This window comes from Mus caroli, unplaced genomic scaffold, assembly GCF_978045245.1.
Source record: "Mus caroli unplaced genomic scaffold, Mus_caroli_1 scaffold_19, whole genome shotgun sequence".
Lineage (NCBI taxonomy): Eukaryota > Metazoa > Chordata > Mammalia > Rodentia > Muridae > Mus > Mus caroli.
In genome coordinates, this window is record NW_028227274.1 from 12,931,506 (window position 1) to 12,951,440 (window position 19,935).

Genomic DNA, 19,935 nt, shown 5'->3' on the forward strand with positions numbered 1-19,935 from the left:
AAACAACCTCTTTCAACAAAGGCCACTGCGTCAATTAAACAAATCCAAACTATCTTCAAAGATAAACCAATGAAGATATTTAAAAATGAAAATGACTGCTATACTTTGTTATACTGGAGGCTCCACACTGTTGTTTACCAGATATTTTAAGGACTTTTTATAGAGAACATACTTAAAGTAGGTCACAATTGGAAACAATTAAGAAATCACTCTGCATGTGCTGTCTCCACACCCACCTCCTTCCTTCTTCTGGCTCCATTGTAAGGCTACCAGTGACCTCCAACAGACCTACTTAACAAGTAGCAATCAAGTTAAATCCCTTCCTATTGCTTTGCCTGTCTCTGGGAGCACACACAGCTGCTCTGAGCTAGCTGCATGCTGTTCCCCAAGCTCCATTGTCTAGCTACCACTCCTACAGCCTCCAATAGGCCCCCATACAAGAAACATCCAGGCCTGCTACACCAAGAACATCCAGACCAAGACTGCCCACAGGAGTACTGCTTCATGGGGAACACCTGGGTCAGAACTCCTTCCGGATACCTGTTACACTGGAAACATCAGGGGACAACCAGATGGACAAAAGCTGGATTAAGAACACAGAGAAGACCCAGGGCAACATTGGACCTTCAGAACAAAGCTATACCACTACAGCAAGCCCTGTATATCTTAACACAAATGAAACACAAAAAATGAGCTTAAATCCAACCTTATAAAGATATAAATGCCTTTAAAGAAGAAATAAATAAATCCCTCAATAAATGCGGAAAATACAATTATACAGGTATAGACTTAAAGAGGAAATTGATAAATCCCTCAAAGAAATACAGAAAAATACAATTAAACAGGTTAAGGAAATGAATAAAACTGTTGAACACCTGAAAATGAAAATAGAAGCAATAAAGACAACACAATCTGAGGTTATCCTGGAGATAGAAAACATAGGAAAAAGAACAGAAACATCATAGGCAGCCATCACCAACAGAATACAAGAGATGGAAGAGAGAATCTTAGGTATGGAGAACATGATAGAAGAAAATGTTTTACATTATTTTATTTTTTTAAAATGTTAAATCTTAGAAATTCCTGAAACTTCCAGGAAATCTAGGATACTATGAAATGACCTAACATAAAAATAATAGGAACAGAAAGTGAGAATCCAAGCTCTGAGGACCAAAAAAAAAAATATATATATATATTTTCAGCAAAATCATAGAAGAAAATTCCCCCAACCTAAAGAAAGAGATACCTATAAACATACAAGAAGCTTACAGAACATGAATTAGATTGGATCAGAAAAGAAAATCCTCCCACCATAGAATAATCAAAACACTTAATGTGCAGATCAAAGAACGAATATAAAAAGCTCAAGGATAAAAGGCCACATAACAAACAAAAACAGACTTACTAGAATTACACCTGACTTCTCAACAGAGACTCTATAAGCTAGAAGAGTCTAGAAAGATGTCTTACAGCTTCTAAGAAACTGTAGATGCCAACTGATATTTTTATACCTAGCAAAAATTTCAATCACCATAGAGAGAGAAAACAAGATTTTCTAAGACAAAACCAAATTTAAACAATATTTATCCACAAATCCAACCCTAAAGAAGATACTAGAAGGAATACTCCAATACAAGGAGGTTAATCACACACAAGAAATCATAGAAAATAATTCTACACCAGCAAAAACAAAATAAGGAAACACACCACATACAAATACCACCAACATCAAAATAACAGGAATTAACAATCATTGGTCATTAATATCTCTTAACATCATTGGACTCAATTCCCTAATAAAAAGACACAGGCTAACTGAATAGATGTGAAAACAGTATCCACTATTCTACCATGTACAAGAAACATACTTCATCAACAGAGATAGATATTACCTCAGAGTAAAGGGCTGGAATAAGATTTTCCAAGCAAACAGACCAGAGGAACAAGCTGGAATAGCCATTCTAATAATCTAATAAAATTGACTTCAACAAAAAGTAATCAAAAGAGATTCCCTAGGATACTTTATACTCGTCAAAGGAAAAATTCACAAAGATGACATGTCAATTCTGAACATATATGCCCCAAATGCAAAGGCACCCACATTGATAAAAAATTTAATAAAGATTAAATTGTACATTGAATCCCATAACCTAATTGTGGGAGATGTCAGTACCACACTCTTACCAATGGATAGGTCATCAAGACAGAAACTAAACAGAAATAATGAAACTAACAGAGGTTATGGATCAAATGGACCTAACATCTATCTACAGAACTGTTCACACAAAATAATATACCTTCTTCTCAGCAGCACCTCACAGAATCTTCTCAAAAATTGACCATCTATTTAGTCAAAAGTAAGCCTCAACAAATAAGAAAAATTGAGAAATCTCCTTGTATCCTCTCAGACCACTATGGATTAAAGCTAGACTTCAACAACAAGAGAAACAACAGAATACCTACATACTTCATGGAAACAGAACAACATTCTACTCAATGATGACTAGGTCAGGGAAGAAATAAGAAAATAAAGACTTTCTGGAATTCAATAAAAATGAAGGCACACCATACCCAAATTTATGGGACACAACAAAAGTTCAGAGCACTAAGTGTCTTCACAAAGAAAGTACAGTATTCTCATACTAGCAATTTAAGAGGACACCTGAAAGCTCTAGATTAAAAGAGAAGCAAACATACCCCAGAGGCATAGAGAGCAGGAAATAAACTCAGGGTTGAAATCAGTAAACAAAGAGAATAATACAAAGAATAAATTAAAAAAAAAACAACAAGAGCTGGTTCTTTGAGAAAATCAACAAGATAGAAAAACCTCTAGTCAGTCTAATTAAAAGACAAGATACAGTATCGAAATAGACAGAATCAGAAACGAAAAGGGGGACAACTACAGACACTGAAGAAATTCACAGATTCATTAAGTCTTCTTCAGAAATCTGTACTCCACAAAATTAAAAAATCTAAATGAAAGTTAAATCACGATCAGGTAAACAATTTGAATAGTTCTATAACCCCTAAGGAAATAGAAGCAGTCATTTAAAGTCTCTCAACGATAACAATAACAACAGCAACAACAAACAACAACAAAATCCCAGGTTTAGATGGTTTCAGAATTTTACCAGACTTTCAAAGAGGAGTTAATACCAATACTTCTCAAACTATTCCACTAAATAGAAACAGAAGGAACATTGCCAAACTCATTCTATGAGGCCACAGTCACCTGATACCTAAACCACACAAAGAAAAAAAGATTTTTAGATCAATTCCTCTTATAACAATTGATGCAAAATTACTCAATAAAATACTAGCAAACCAAATCCAGGACACATCAGAAACATCACCCATCACAATCAAATAGGCTTCATCCCAGTTATGCAGCAATGGTTTAATATATGAAAATACCTCGATATAATAAAAAAAAAAACTGAAAATTAAAAAAAATCCACATGGTCATCTCATTCTATGCTAAAAAACTTTGGACAAAAATCCACCACCTTTTCATGTTAAAAGTCATGGAGAGATCAGGGATATAAGGCCCATACCTAAACATAACAACATTAACATAGAGCAATCCAATAGGCAACATGAAAGTAAACAGAGAGAAACTTAAAGCAATTCCAGGAGAGAGAATGGCAATGAATGTGGGACATCTCTGGAAATAACTGGAGATCTGGGACAGGAGAGGCTCTGGGGTGTCTGTGGGGGTAACCTTAGCTGAGACTCCTACCAGCTGAGTATATAAAGACCGAAGTGGGGGAACACCAGGGCCAAAAAGGGGGAGTGGGTGGGTAGGAGAGTGGGGGGTTGGGTATGGGGGACTTTTGGGATAGCATTGGAAATGTAAATGAGGAAAATACCTAATTAAAAAAAAAAAAGACCGAAGCGGTCACCTCCTGTAGCCAGATGGGACACACCTGTAGTAGTACAAAGAGAACATACCTCCATAGTGCAGGGAGGGGGACATCAACCCACCCAAAAACCTTCAGCCTAAAATTTCTCCTGTCTACAAGATGCACAGAGATAAATATCTAGCAGAGACCTGAGGGCCATCCAAATGACCAGCTCAATTCGGAACACATTCTATATAAGATAGCCAATTCCTGACACTGTTAATGATACTCTGCTATGCTTACAGTCAGGAACCTAGCATAACTGTCTCATAAGAGACTTCATCCAGCAGCAGATGGAAATAGATGCAGAGATCCACTGCCAAACATCAGATAGTGTTCACGGAGTCTTGTGGAAAAGTAGGGTTGAGAATTGAGCAAGCCAGTGGGGTCAAGGCCACCACAAAAACACCCACAGAATCAACTAACCTGGGCCTACGGGGCCTCACAGAGGCTGAAACACAAAAGACCATGCAGGGATTGGACCTAGGTCCCCTACACATTTATAGCAGAGCTGCATCCTGCTCTTCATGTGGGTCCCCTAACAATTGGAACAGAGGCTCTCTCTGACTCAGTTGCCTGCAGTTGGGTCCCCTCTCCTAACAGGATAGCCTAATTGGGCCTCAGAGGGAGAGGATATACTTTGGCCTACTGTGACTGGATGTCTCAGAGTAGGTGATGTCCAAGGGGGGCTTCTCTTTCTCTGAGGAAAAGGAGACGGGGTAAAATGGGTATGAATTTGTAAGGTAAGACTGAGAGGACAGGGATACAGGGCAATAGGGGTGTAAAGTAAATAAGTAAGTTAGCAAATAAATAAATAAATAAATAAATAGATGGGTAGATAGATAATAAAAAAGAAGCCACTCTGCTTCTAATTTATTTTTCTTAATAGTTATAAATCAAAGTCCATGTCTCCCCCAAAGGTAGATTTCATTAATAGCCATATATATATAATGTTTTCTGACAATTTTCCTTTAATAACATCATTTTAATTATAAATATAACCCATTTTAACAGTCACTGGATGCCTCCTATGCACAGCCAATTTAAACTGAATGATGAAATTTGGCCTATCATCTCTTGCAAATGAAATTTTATTGAAACACAGGCTCATCATTTAATCACTTAGTATTAATGGTCATTTTTGTCAGATGTCATCATTACTTAATAGACAGTATGATGGAAATATTATGGCTTACCAAGTCAAAAATTCTTGACATTAGAACTTCATAAGAAGTTGTTTCAATCTCTGTTTAACAGCAACTGTTTCAAGAATTATCATGTTGATGTCGAGTTTCAACATAAATATTAGTATTAAAAATGATTTCCACACATTTTGCTCATCTTTTGTCTTGGTGCACATTGATGGGCAGACCAGAGAGGGAATAAATGCTCTACTCCTATAGGCAGTTTGCAGGAGAAACAGTAGTGTGCTAATGGGACCAGCATGCTCTGTTTTGATAGGACAGACACTGCAGTGTAAGCAACGAGCAAAGGGCCACTTGTTTGAAAAATAGTCACTCTTTAACATCTGGGCATTTGAGTTATGGATGTTGGAAACTGTGAGGCTTACCAAATGCCTATCAACATCACAGCAGCATATTTAATACCAAGGAGCAATTGTGGTTAATACAGGGAGAACATAGAATCCACATGTTACCTGTATGATGTTCTTCAATCCATGCTTGCAAGTACATGAAGAGCAGAAGCCCTGCTGTCCCAAACAGCAGGACAGAAAAGAAGACTTGTTTGGCTTTCATGACCACTTCAGACCACTGTGTCTCTCTTCATGTCTGAATCCAAAGACTGCAAAGCTCTATTCCTCCATGGAGTTTTAATGTTTTCTTAATCTCTTGGAGGTCATTCCACAGAGTAACCTAGAATTTAAAAATTTCACATTGTAATGGCTAATGGGGTTCATGTTCAAATATGGAAAAATGCATATCAACAACACTGAAATCTCAAGTACATGGTAAAGTATGGAAGTATAGTAAATCCTTTCAGAAAGGAACTGGGTGTCTTATCTGTGGAACACTTGACATTCTTATCTTGCCCATAATAAAGCACAGGGTAGCATTTAATCAGGTGAAAAGTTGGGCTGAATTTAAGCTATTTCAAGTTTTAAACAGTCAGAGTGAAGATGTGAGTTATATCATCATGATGAGAGGGAGAATAAAAGAAATAGAATGAATTGACAAAGAAGGAGGAAGGAGGGTTAGACATGCTTGAAGAATCAGGGGAAACCTTTAGAATCCAATGGCAGGAGGATGCTCAAACTTCTTAGGAAAAAAGGACCCAATAACTCCATGGAACCGTGTTTCAACTCTGGTCTACATGCACATACACATATACATATGGTGTAAATGTAGAGTGTAAATGTTCTAGTAAGGACTGTGACACTCTGCTCTCCAGGGAAGGACCTCAGGTTCAGTTCTGATGTAGTCCCTTGTTTTTGAATATTTTGATGTGTGGTTGGATGGCTCTGTGGATGAAGTCTGTAAATGTTCAGTACAGACACTTGTTTTTGCCAAATATTTTTAATCCTATATTTGATGAACCCAAAGATAAAGAGGAGTGACTGTATATAAAATTCAAACCTGGAATGCTTAAGCTAGCATTTCTTATTTAGGTAAAATAACAGATTTATTCGATTTAAATGGTGGATTTACAATCATTGTGGGCATAGGGAATGAACAGCAAAGGGCCTGGGTCTAAAAATTTCCCCACAAGAACATAATTAATGAAATCTATTAGAACTCATAAAAATCCACCTCAGCAATGAAAGATTACTTAAATTATAAACCGAAAGAAAAACCTATTGAAATCAGCTTTTTCTTTGAACAAACTAATTAATATCTTAATTTTATTCTATGTAATGCTAGAAGTGATTCTGAGAATGCAGTAGAAATGTGAACATTCTCCTTAAACAATATAAAACCAAAGGCATCAAATGCTGGTATCTGTATGACTCTTCCTTAAAACTCAAGAGAGGATAATGGTGTCCACTGGACCGTACTAAGCAGCCTGAGGCTTTATTTGGTTAACAGCCTAGCCAATGGGATTACTGTCAAGATGGTATCTAAGACATTAGCCAGCCTTGGCCACACACATTTCCTCTCTGGAAGACTTGCATAAATTTTTCTTCAGTATGAAGACACTGTACACACTGCTATGTCTATATCTGATCTTTATCTCAAAATCAAAATCTTTGAGAGAACTCTTTGATGGAGAATACTGTACATCTTAGTTAAAGACTGTATTAGGTTACCTCATTCAGGATGATATCCTCCAGATCCATACATTTGTATAAGAATTTCATAAATTCATTGTTTTCAATAGCTGCGTAGTACTCCATTGTGTAAATGTACCACATTTTCTGTATCCATTCCTCTGTTGAAGGACATCTGGGTTCTTTCCAGCCTCTGGCTATTATAAATAAGGCTGCTTTGAACATAGTGAAGCATGTGTCCTTCTTACATGTTGGAGCATCTTCTGGATATATGCCCAGGAGTGGTATTGCTGTGTCCTCAGGTAGTATGATGCCCAATTTTCTGATTTCCAGAGTGGTTGTACCAGCTTGCAGTTCCACCAGCAATGGAGGAGTGTTCCTCTTTCTCCACATCCTAGCCAGCATCTGCTGTTACCTGAGATTTTTATCTTAGCCATTCTGACTGGTGTGAGGAGGAATCTCATGGTTGTTTTGATTTGCATTTCCCTGATGACTAAGGATGTTGAATATATTTTTAGGTGCTTCTCAGCCATTTGGTATTCCTCAGTTGAGAATTCTTTGTTTAGCTCTGTACCTCATTTGTAATAGAGGTGCCCCATTTTAATAGGGGTGCCCCATTTTAATAGGGGTACCCCATTTTCATCGGGATACCCAATTTTTGTTCTCTAAGGTCTAACTTCTTGAGTTCTTTGTATATATTGGATATTAGCCCTCTATCAGATGTAGGATTGGTAAAGATCTTTTCCCAATCTGTTGGTTGCTTTTTTTGTCTTATTGACAGTGTCTTTTGCCTTACAGAAGCTTTGTAATTTTATGATATGCATTCACTGATAAGTGGATATTAGAACACAAGCTTGGAATACTCAAGATACAATTCAAAAATCACATGAAACTCAAGAAGAAGGAAGACCAAAGTGTATATACTTCAACCCTTCTTAGAAGGAGGAACAAAACACCCATGAACTCTACAGAGACAAAGTATAGAGCAGAGACTGAAGGAATGACCATCCAGTGATTGCCCCACCTGGGGATTCATTCCATATATAATAACCAAACCTAAACACTATTGTGGATACTAACAAGTGCCTGATATAGCTGTCTCCTGAGAGGCTCTACCAGTACCTGACAAATACAGAAGTAGTAAACCACCAACCAAAGAGCACACATGGTGGGACTCATGGCTCCAGCTGCACATGCAGCAGAGGATGGCCTAGTTAGACAACAGTGGGGAAAGAGGCCCTTGGTCCTATGACTGCTCTATGCCCCAGTATAGGAGAATGCCATGGCCAGGAAGTGGGAGTGGGTGGATTGGTGAGCAGGGGGACTACGAGGAAAGTTTCAGATGGGAAACCAGGAAAGGGGTTAACATTTGAAATATAAATAAAGAAAATATCCAATAAAGTTGAATAAAAAAGACTGTATTAGTTTTTTTTTTGTTTTTTTGTTTGTTTGTTTTTTTCTGTGATAAAACATTCCAGTAAAAAGCTCAGGCAGGAGTCTGGAGGCAGGGGCTGAGGAGACACTGCTGAAGAGCACTGTGTACTGCCTTGCTGTCCTTGGTGGCTCGTTCATCTTTCATTCTTATCCCCACCCTTTTTCATTTTGAAGGAAAAGTATCATGCCTTCATTTCTCCATTCCCCTTCCTTACTCCAACTCTTCCCATGCCCAACCCCAAGTCCCTCCCAAATTCCTGGCTTCTTCTTCTTTGTTATTATTATATATTTATGTGCATAAACTAAGCCTTCTGAGGCCATTTATCCTTTGAATTATTTGGAAGTGCGCCTTTTAATCTCACTACAGTCACATTCCCCGGCAATAATGGGACAGTTTTCACTGACTGGCACTGTCCCAGTACTGTGTTATCAGCCCCGGAACTTTCTACTTTCTATTTTTTAGTACCTCAGCTAAATGGAATCACCAGTATTTTGTTGTTAAAGATTTATTTTTATTTTGTGAGTACAAGTGTTTGTCTGAATGTTTATCGTGTGCATATCTAATGTACAGAGGCCAGAAGAGGGCCTTAGACCATCTGGAATTAGCATTAAAGACAATTAGCCTCCACATCAGTACTGAGACCCAAACCCATGTCCTCAGCGAGACTAGCAAATGCTGCTAACCACTGAAGCATTTCTGCAGCCTCAATATTGACCCTTTTGTGACTTGCCTGTGTCTTATAGCACATGATTCATTGAGACTGTAGCTTGGGCCAAAGTTTCCTTTTAGTTTAAAGACAACAAACATTTATAATTTGTGTTATCACAACTTGTTTTCCCAGTCATGTGTCCATGGACACTTGGGTGGTGTCCTCTGTATGGCTATTGTGACTAGTTCTGCTGAGAAGACGATGTCCTTGGAACCCACTAAGAGCCTTTTCCAGCACTACTTCTTGCTTATCGCCAAATATTCCATCGCTGGGTCACGTGGTAATTGTAGTAATTCTGTTTCCAAGTTCTTGAGTAAGCCACAGTAGTTGTTCCACATTCTGTTCCCAGTAGCAGTGTGCCAAGGTTTGCTTCTTGTTTTTGTTTTATTTGGCCTTTTGTTTTGGTTTGCTTTGTTTGGTTGGTTTTGATTTGGTTTCAGTTAGTGTCTCACTGTGTAAGCCAGGCTGGTTTTAAGTCCACAACATTCCTGCCTCATGTGCAACCATGTCCTCGTTATATTCTTTACATTCTTGTAAATTAGTCTTAAGTTTTTACTCATTTTTAGTAATTGTCAAAGTGAGGAATGTAGGATAGCGTGCATTTATTTTTAATTTTCTTAATGAGTAGTGATTTTAAGCATTTTAATGTGCTTCTTTAATGTTTGTATGCCCATTAAATTTTTTTTTGCCCTTTTTATCTTTTTTGTTTCAATTATTCTTCCTTGTCATCAATCTCTTCATTCTGACACTTCCCAGTATACTTGTCCTGAGTTGGACCCACCAACAATGGTCAGTCTGGGTTCTCTCATATCAATCATTAAGCAAAATAATGCCTCGTAGACACACCCACAGGCCAGTCTGATGGCGGCAAGTCCTCAACTGAGGTTCCTTCTTTTCAAGTGACTCTCCCGTATGTCAAGTTAAAAGCTAAAAATTGCTATGAGTAATTGCATTGCCAGCTAAATAGTAGTATTTAGGAATTCTTTTTATGTTCTTTCTCTCTTCCTTTCCTTCTAATAGTATTTCATTATATAATCCAGGCTAGCCCCAATTCTGTGTTCTCCTGCATTCTAAGTTCCAAGATCAGAGTTGTGTACCACCTATGCAGCATATTTAGCCATTGCTATGAAACCAGTTTTTGCATAGAACTTGGTTTTAAAGGAAGTATAAGAGGTCTGATTTTGTGTGTGTATGGGTGTGTGTGTGTGTGTGTGTAAAAGTATGTGTGTGTGTGTGTGATGTATAGCTAGAATCAACATTTGTTTAAGAAAAATTACAACTCCAAAGCATTTAATCACAAGATAAAATCCCATTACCAGCTCTCATTTCTTTATTTTTTTAATTGTACTGTGGAAAGGACCAGAGTAAATAAAACCACCCTAAGCATCAACATCTCGGGTCACTTCAAGCCTGATTTTCTCAGTTCCCTAAGGAAGTAGCAACTTTTAGTCATTTTACCTATGCTTTGGGGATCTCAAATCTTTTTGATTATGGCAAGAAAGCAAGTTTTAAAGATGTTGAAAATCTGCTCTTTTGATGGTTGATAGTTCACACCTATATTGAATGAAAATGTGTGTGTGTGTGTGTATGTGTGTGTGTATGTGTGTGTGTGTATGTGTGTGTGTGTTCCAACTACGTGCAGCAAAGAAAAACTCCCAAAAGAAACTATGAAAATAAGGCAGATTTTTGCTTTGATAACTGCAGTTAAACAATAAACTGACATATTTCCTGGTATCTTAGATGATTTGGATAGGAGGAAAACAGTTAAACAAAATCTAGTACTAAGAAAGAAATAGTTGTTTACAAGAAGAAATAGACTTTTACAATCTGTCTCCATAATTAAAAGTTATCTCAGAAGAGAAAAGGTAAAAGAAAACTTACAAATCACAGTGGTGCCACAAACCTGCAGGATGGTGGGTGTGCGAGCCCACAGAAGCACCCCTTGGGGGTTTACAAAGGAAAATTATTACCCACTATGCTGGAAATAGATTAAGCATTTGCCCTGATTTTTTTTTTCCTGGAGGTGTTGCTACCCTCTTGCAATCCTCCTGGGTGAGGAAGCAGCCTAAGAGCCATAATTGTTATGGCAGATGTGGGGAGGATAGAGTGGTTAAAGCCACAAGGCATGAAGGCAATCTGGTGTAAAGCAGAGAGACCCTTTTGTTTTTCTTCCACCTCAGTGCATTAACCCAATGTTGGCATGAAGAAGCAGCTCTCATTAAACACAGGTGAGGTGATATGTGCAACCATTTGTGCTGTAAGCAAACCTGAAAGTCAACCATGATGGGAACATGCACCTAGTGAGAACACCTGCAAGCATCCCGGAGGAAATGTAACTGCTGGGGGCTGAAATGACTTAGAATAATACTGGTTTACATACAAGCATAAAGCGACATTTCTACAGGTAAAGGTTTTCTGAGCTTCACATAGCCTCTTCTTGTCCCAGTAATGGATACAATGCCATCAATTTGGTGACAGCTAACAACTTGTAGCTTTCAACTCAAGTTGGAGGAGAGAGAACAGAAAAAGAGCAATGGCTATATTTTACCATTTGTCAATCCATAGTTCTGCCTTGTGAGGGGTGAGATGTTGATGTGCTTCCACAATTAGGAAAAGATTTACAAACACAGTCCTAACATGATTCTCAGAGCTTGAAACTGTTTCTTTTCTTTTTTAAAATATTTTTTATTAGGTATTTTTTCCTCATTTACATTTCCAATGCTATCACAAAAGTCCCCCATACCACCCCCACTCCCCTACCCACCCACTCCCACTTTTTGGCCCTGGCATTCCCCTGTACTGGGGCATATAAAGTTTGCAAGTCCAATGGGCCTTTCTTTCCAGTGATGGCCGACTAGGCAATCTTTTGATACATATGCAGCTAGAGTCAAGAGCTCCGGGGTACTGGTTAGTTCATAATGTTGTTCCACCTATAGGGTTGCAGATCCCTTTAGCTCCTTGGGTACTTTTTCTAGCTCCTCCATTGGGGGCCCTGTGATCCATCCAATAGCTGACTGTGAGCATCCACTCCTGTGTTTGCTAGGCCCCGGCATAGTCTCACAAGAGACAGCTATATCTGGGTCCTTTCAGCAAAATCTTACTAGTGTATGCAATGGTGTCAGTGTTTGGAAGCTGATTATGGGATGGATCCCCGGATATGGCAGTCTCTAGATGGTCCATGCTTTTGTCACAGCTCCAAACTTTGTCTCTGTAACTCCTTCCATGGGTGTTTTGTTCCCAATTCTAAGAAGGGGCAAAGTGTCCATGAAGGCCATCAACAAAAGTATTTTGCAACTTAAGAATAGTAAAAGAATATTAATTAGAGGCAATTAAATATATAAGGAAATCCCAAGTTGCTGAGCTCAATAGGAGTTGATGATTTTAGCAAGAAAGCACTGGGATTTGTAGCAAAGTTAGTTTTAGGACTAAATTATATCTACAGTTTAGTACAGAAGGAAGCCAGAAGATGAGTGTTTGTCTCCTGATCTTAAGTTGGAACTCAGCAGCCATGTCGTCTAACAGAAGCCTTGGTGGCTGGATCATTCCTTGTTCCTATCACCTGAGTAAGCAGACACCTTCAATGATGACCCACACCATTAACTACCCATGTTTCCACATCGTCTGTACCTACTCACGCATCTTGGTTCTCTCTCTGCAAAACCAGTATACCCACTCTCCCTCCCTCCTCTCCAGGTTCTTGTGATGGGTGACTCCATTAACCTACTCTGAATGTTGGATGACCCTCAGAAACTCCTTCCTCTCAACCCCTCCAGAATCGCTTGTCATCCCTGGACAGGCTTCCAGTTAGACACCTCAGGTTTCTAGCTCAAACCCAGAATCCCTGAAGATTGAGATGGTGTTATGCAGCCAGAACTTTGAAAGGTTTGACTTTTTTTTTTTCAGTTTTCTGCTTTGTTGTTATTGCTACTGTTTAAATCCCCCCATTCTACCTGCCACTTAATTTGTTGTCATATCTCTCCCCTGTTTTTCTTATTTAGTTTGTTTTTACCTGTTTATACTGGCATAATAAAGACCTTCCTGTCTATAACTTTTTCTGCCTCAAATATGGAGCTAAGTTTAACTATTTTTAGCTTTGTATTCTTGACCTAGATGATACTGGCTTCATGCAGAACAGAGCTAGGCTATAGACAGCTGCGTTCCTGCGCCCAGTCTGCTGCTGGTCCTTTCCTTGCACATTGGGAACCCCGCAGCTCCAGGGGAAACTGAACCTGCTTAGTTTTTGTCTTCTTTATCTTCATTTTGAGGAAGCAGGGTACTTCCCTCCTTATTATCTCTAGCTCTCACTGGCAGTGAAGTCCCAGCTCTGCCAGTACCTTCCACATTTACAGCCTTAACAGGCCCACAATTTCTGTCCGATTCACAGCTGTTTGCTTCCTTCTGTTCCCGGCTTTGAGTCTGGTTATACTCTCATGCTCTTTCCCGTGAAAATTCCACTTATCAATGTTGAGTTTGGGGACTAGACAAGGAGAGTAAGTATAAGCACACATCCCTCTCTTCATCACAAACACCCATGTCATTGTTCAGCTTTACTCTCTCTAATAAAATCAGGACAACAGCATTTATGCTATGTATCACAAAGCATTAGGAAATACTAAGTCATATAGAATGGATGGTGTTTCTGAAAAGTATACAACCATCGTGAGGCTTACTCTAAAACATTTTAGTAATCTGGCTTAAGGTTTTTTCATTTGGTAAGCACAGTAAGTGTGCTAAAAAAACACAAGCAAACACTGTGGAAGTCTATTCCTCCTTTTAGCCATATTGAGGGTAAGCTGTGGTATGTTTCTAATAATATCTGGTACATTGTGGACAGGGTTATAATTAAAGGGATGGAAATTAAAATCCTGTTCATTGAATTTAGAACCTTGTAGAGTGTGTTAACCACCAAAGCCAGTAAATCTTGAATGAGTAGGTTTTAATTAAGTGAGAACGAGATTTTAATGCACATTTCAGATGAGACTGGCTGTAGTTTGTGTGATAACACAGTAGGCTTAATTTACTATTTAAAAGCAACCTTTTGTGTGTATGCTCGGGTTTGAATCCACATACTCTTTTCTGCGTGCTAATCATGTGTGCCACTTAGCGATACTCTATCCCATTTACTGACTTATTATTTATTACGTTATTAACAATCTTACAGGCTGAATAATACCATTTCAGCCCATTTTCTTAACTCAAATTCTGTAAGCATTTCTACATTTTCACCAAATGCTTACTCCCTTCACAAATGTTATTTTAAAATAATTAGAAGTTATAAAAATAGTAGAATCATATGTGTCCTGTTTCCCATTTCCTGCAATGATAACATCTTACGTATGCACATCATTACCAACATAGGAAAGTTAAGAGCGTTGCTTTTGGAAGGCTGCAAATATTACCCAAAGAAGTCCATGCCGTATTCACAGAGGCTGGTGAACACGCTATCTCCATGATAATAAAGAATTCTGATCACAAAATGAATGAAGGTCACCAGTCAGCTAACCTTAAATAGAACGGTTTCTTCTTGGTGAGCTGATTCATGTCTTCTGGCTTACTCTGTGCTTGCTCACCCATTTGGGGTGTTCTGTCACCCATTGCTTTACTCGACAGTAATTTGTAGGTGTTTCTGTATTCATATTGTTCCTGTGATTTCTCATATAATTTATTTAACAGGTACCTTCTACTTTTAGCTGCTGTAGTTAAGATTTAATTATAATTAAAGTCTTTAAGGGGACAAGGCTTTGCCTTTATGTCCTTTGTTTTAGAGGAAAAAGTTTTGAACTCTTAAATTCTGTTATCTAATATGGAAGTTTTACTTTGTATGCAATATAACCTTTCTTTAAAGACTGTGTAAGGCTAAATGCTATTGCCCTCACAAACCTTTGTTTGTATTAGATGAGGCCAAACCCTAAAGGGATTATTGCTAAATGAACCATTCATTCTGTACTTCAGTTTAACTTGGCATCACCCACTTGGTATAAAGCTTTTAGAGCTTCCAATATTTTAAAACATTAAACATGCAGGAAGTAAAAACACTGTGGGGTTTTACATTTCTTTATATGGAACCGTAAGACTGTATAATATATATATTCAAATGTCAGACGAGACTCCTCAAGAACACCACTACCCTTATTGTGAATAATTACCAAGGGCATACCAACTGACATGCTAGGCAAATAGAGAATCCATTTTAGTTTATTAAGATATAGGTTCTTGGAGTTCCAGATTTTTTCCACAGGAGAACATGAAATGGCAATTTGGGTGGCCATCAGTCAATAGCCTGATGGGATTATCAACAGGGGATATGTCAAAACAGCTAACAGAAAACTATCAATTGTTAGCAGAGTTAGAAAGTCTAATGAAATGATGTTATTTTGCTGTTGAAATTAGTATAGTAACCTCAGAAACGATGAATAAAACATGGCTTGTTTTGAAAGCTTGGTATCCAAAGTGGCCTAACTGAAAAGAAACAAGTTATAAGTAGATAGTGGTATGGAAGAATATGAAAGTGACTCCTGTGCCACTCCACTGTGTAGAACTTACAAAGTTTACCATGCTCTCAGGTGACAGAGTAATTCTCACACACCTTTATTCCTTTTGGATAGAATCATATATACAGATTTGGGGTAGGTTGTGGTCTTACAGCAGGGGCTTCCTTTTTATTGGCTTGATCTGAGATATTAGACATGCCTCATCTACATGTGGAGGGGCTTGGGGATACTGTCCCTACATGACTGATAATCACAACTATTTCTACGGGGGGGCTGTGACTACATACAGGGTCCTGGTGTCAGGAGCAGGTGAAGCTCCTACTGTTCCTTTGGGTCCCCAGGGTTTCCAACCCAGCTCCACCTTACCAGGCTTCATCTCACAGTTCACTGCCTCACAGACTTCCAGTAACTCCAGACATTATATGGATTCTTAGCTCCAGTGTCTGCTGTGACTTCACATGTCCTTCTCTCTCTGTGCTTCTTTTCTCTGTTAGCAATGTAGGAATATACATACCATTGGGTGTGAAGCCCACCCAGAGAGTGTGCAGTATAATCTCATCTAGAGATGTTTAAGTTAATTACAACAGAGACCCTTTCTCCAGATAACACAGGTTCTGGGTGTTATCATCTGGATATAACTTTGAGGACCATCAGTCACCACCTTTACACTTTACACTTATACTTGGTTTCCCCAATAACAATCTCATTACATAGGATCTACTCAAAGAGAAGAGCTTGGGTTGTATGGTGATGGCAAATGGTATTTTCTGTCTTTCTGAGTATGAATAAACAGGCTGTATGTAGTTCTTGCTATGCTGAAAGTCCTCTCGCTGCCCTGCTGAAGGCTAAGCTCAACAGAAGCCAGTACAGTAGAAGGGCAGGCTGAGAAGCCTGCAGAAGAGCATAGGAATAGCTTTGGCTGGACCCTGCCTGAGCTTGCTCAGCCTCTGAGATTGTTAATTAGGAGAGCCAATACATTCCCTTTATTTCTCCATCTATTACAAAGCAATTGCCAGTGCAGTGAGGAAACTTGGGGATAAATTACACATAGCATACAGCAGTTTTGGCAAGATAATCACAAGGGGACGGAAATAAATATGCAAACATTTCTTGAGCAGTTATTGCATTCAAGATACTGTTCTGAACATTTTATATTGACAGCTTTCTTCTCGTGATGGCCCTGTTTCTTTGCCAGAAAAGTTAATGACAGAGTCACTTAACTTCATGGTTTATACAGTGTTCCCAAAGAAATGAGGTAAGGTGGCAGGCAGAGACAAATCCCAGAAGGCCCTGTTGCCCTAATGGTAGGGGTAGCTTTATCCTGCAGCATGATGAATTAATGAAGGTTTTGAAGGATATAGACCAATCAGGTTTGCGTTTGAGGTGATCATTCTGAGACAATGTAAAAATAGACGGAGGAGGAGAGAAGGACACAGACATTTGAACAGACATGAGATAGAATCCAAGAAATAAGACCTGACTAAATTACAGTCCAACCTTCATGTCCTCTTGTACTTTGGGTGATGTGTGCCTTTGTCCTTCACTATTGTCAGTGGTTATCATTGTTGAGATTTTGGTCTGTTGCTATGTATTATAATGCTAAATACTGGCTCCCAAGGCCTGGTTGCCCACAGGGACAAGAGAATCACAGACACAATATGATCTTGCTCCTTAATTTAAAACTACTGGTTAAATAAAAATGCCAACAGTCTATATAGCAGGGCAGAAGAGACATTGACAAGGATTATGAGGAGGAGAAGGTGGAGAGAGGAGGAAGCCATCATGGGGTAGATGCATCATGAACTTATAGCCATAAAGGCTGGCCAATTGGCGTTAAAAGCCAACCAGATGGAACATGAAAAATTATGACTTGGAGTTATTGATAGGAAATAGATTCTAATAGCATAGAGAGTGGATATCTGTGCAGCTCTAGTGCTGACTAAGGCTTATAATAATAATAAATCTAATCATACATTTACTATATATTTAATTTAGTAATAATATTTAATTTAATATATTCATTTACTTAACATATTTATTAAATTAAATAAATATATTTAATGAAATAATACTTTTAACTATCAGTATAATTGTTATTATTATTAAGTTTCCTTTCACATGGAAACTGGATGAAAAGTCTGGACAAAAACCTCCCGATTGAGAATAAATATTTTCTACAACATATCATGGCAGTTATTGAGACAAAGCCCGCAGTGTGACCACCTGAGCTTAAATCCTAACCTGAACACCAAGCAGCTTTTCGGCAAAGGCCATTATAAAACTTCCATGTGCCCTGAGCTCTTCACATCTACACTGTAAGCAATGAAATTACCAATGACATGAGTCTGATATGAAACAATGTAAGTCAAGAAAATACGTAGCATTCTTGCCTACAGAACCCCTCTAAATACTATGATGTTGGTAGCTTTATATTTTACTAGCTAAACACAGAAGCAGCTGTTTCATAGACAGTTGACAAAGATTTGCTGAGAGATTGGATAGTTTTACTTTAAAAGGCAGTATGGTTTTATTGAGAAGTTTGTTCTTTCAATCATATTGATTCAATTCAGTCAATAAATATCCATTAACACCCCCCCCCCCAATAAATAAAACTCTGTGATAGGGAAAACTAAAAAGATTGACGTTTGATCTTGATCATTATGAGAGAATATTTTAATATGCCTGCTTATATTTTGTCCCAGTTGATTCTAGTAGAGCTTTCTAGAACAACTCATAACAAATCTGTTCCCTCCTTTACATGACAGACTTTCCAATTACTGAAAACAATTATCCTGCCTGCCCTCAATCTTTTTTACTCCAGGATAAACAATAAATATACACAATTCCTTCAGCCATTCCTTATGGGACATGGTTTAGAAGACTTCAATCAATTTAATCATCCAGCCAGACACATTGGAGTTTGCTAATGCCTTCCTTTAAATGCAGGGCTCAGAATTAGATACAATAATGCAAGCATGATTGAATGGACAAACAGTGCCGTAAGAATCAGTGCTATGAAAAATGATGGCTGAACTTCTGTGCATCCACAGAGGAAGTGGGAGAATAAAGCAGGTTACAGGTTAGAGCCTGAGTGTTTTCCTCATCTAAAATACCAGAGAAATACAAAGCCTAAAGGTGATCCTGAAAAACTGTGAGGGATGGAGCAATTATAAGGAACTGTGATTATGAAACTAAGACATTATCATTATCATATGGTATTTATTAAATAAATAAACATTTAATATAACCTGAAAATGTGACGGTGGGTTAAATAAGATCAGAAATGATGATTAACTATGGATTACATCAAGAAGAAAAATCTACACCAAAGATGTAAGATCAGAAAATCTGACTTGGTTTGTTAGAAAACTATGATAGTATGGGAACTGAACTTGGGGCCTCTGGAAGACCAGCACGTCTTCTTAAATTCTGAGCCAGCTCTCCAGCCCCAAAGGAACTGTTTTCAAGAGCATAAGATTAATTTTTCGAAAATGAAAGCAAACTGAGTACTATTCCGACAGTAAAGCAAGGGCTGTTAGGAAGCCATTCCTGCCTGGCTGCTGGCTTCTGTATAAACACTCATTCAGCTAAGAGCATGGGTTTAGCCTGAGACAGAATGGGGCAAGCTGGTGTAGAATTTCAATTTTTAAAGTAATATAGCAACACCTACACTTACTAAATGTCAAATATTTAATACGATTGCAATGAGACAAACTCTTGAAATAAATATTTGAGACTAAAGGTGTCATGTTTCTCAAGATTTTAAAAGTTCTCTGCCTACATTTTCAAATAAATTTTCAACAGTGACTCAATCAAACATAAATACAATTGTTATTGGTTGTCAACTAGACAAAATATGCCTTATGTATACTTATCTGTATATAACATTATCCTTTTTTTGATTTTTAATATTTTTATTACATATTTTCCTCAATTACATTTCCAATGCTATCCCAAAAGTCCCCCATAGAGCCCCCACTTCCCTACCCACCCATTCCCATTCTTTTGGCCCTGGCATTCCCCTATATTGGGGCATATAAAGTTTGCAAGTCCAATGGGCCTTTCTTTCCATTGATGGCCAACTAGGCCATCTTTCGATACATATGCAGCTAGAGACAAGAGCACCTGGGTTCTGGTTAGTACATCATGTTGTTCCAACAATAGGGTTGCAG

At 38.2% G+C, this 19,935-nt stretch overlaps 1 protein-coding gene across 2 annotated transcripts in view; it reads right to left on the reverse strand.

Annotated features, from left to right (window-relative positions):
- Positions 1–19,935, reverse strand: part of Chst9 (carbohydrate sulfotransferase 9) — a 296,669-nt gene that overhangs the window by 250,570 nt on the left and 26,164 nt on the right. For both annotated transcript variants that reach the window (XM_085833406.1, XM_085833405.1), the window contains exon 2: positions 5,560–5,776. In XM_085833406.1, coding sequence (XP_085689532.1) covers positions 5,560–5,659 — 100 coding nt within the window. In that variant the 5' untranslated portion in view covers positions 5,660–5,776. The remainder of the gene's footprint in view (positions 1–5,559; positions 5,777–19,935) is intronic.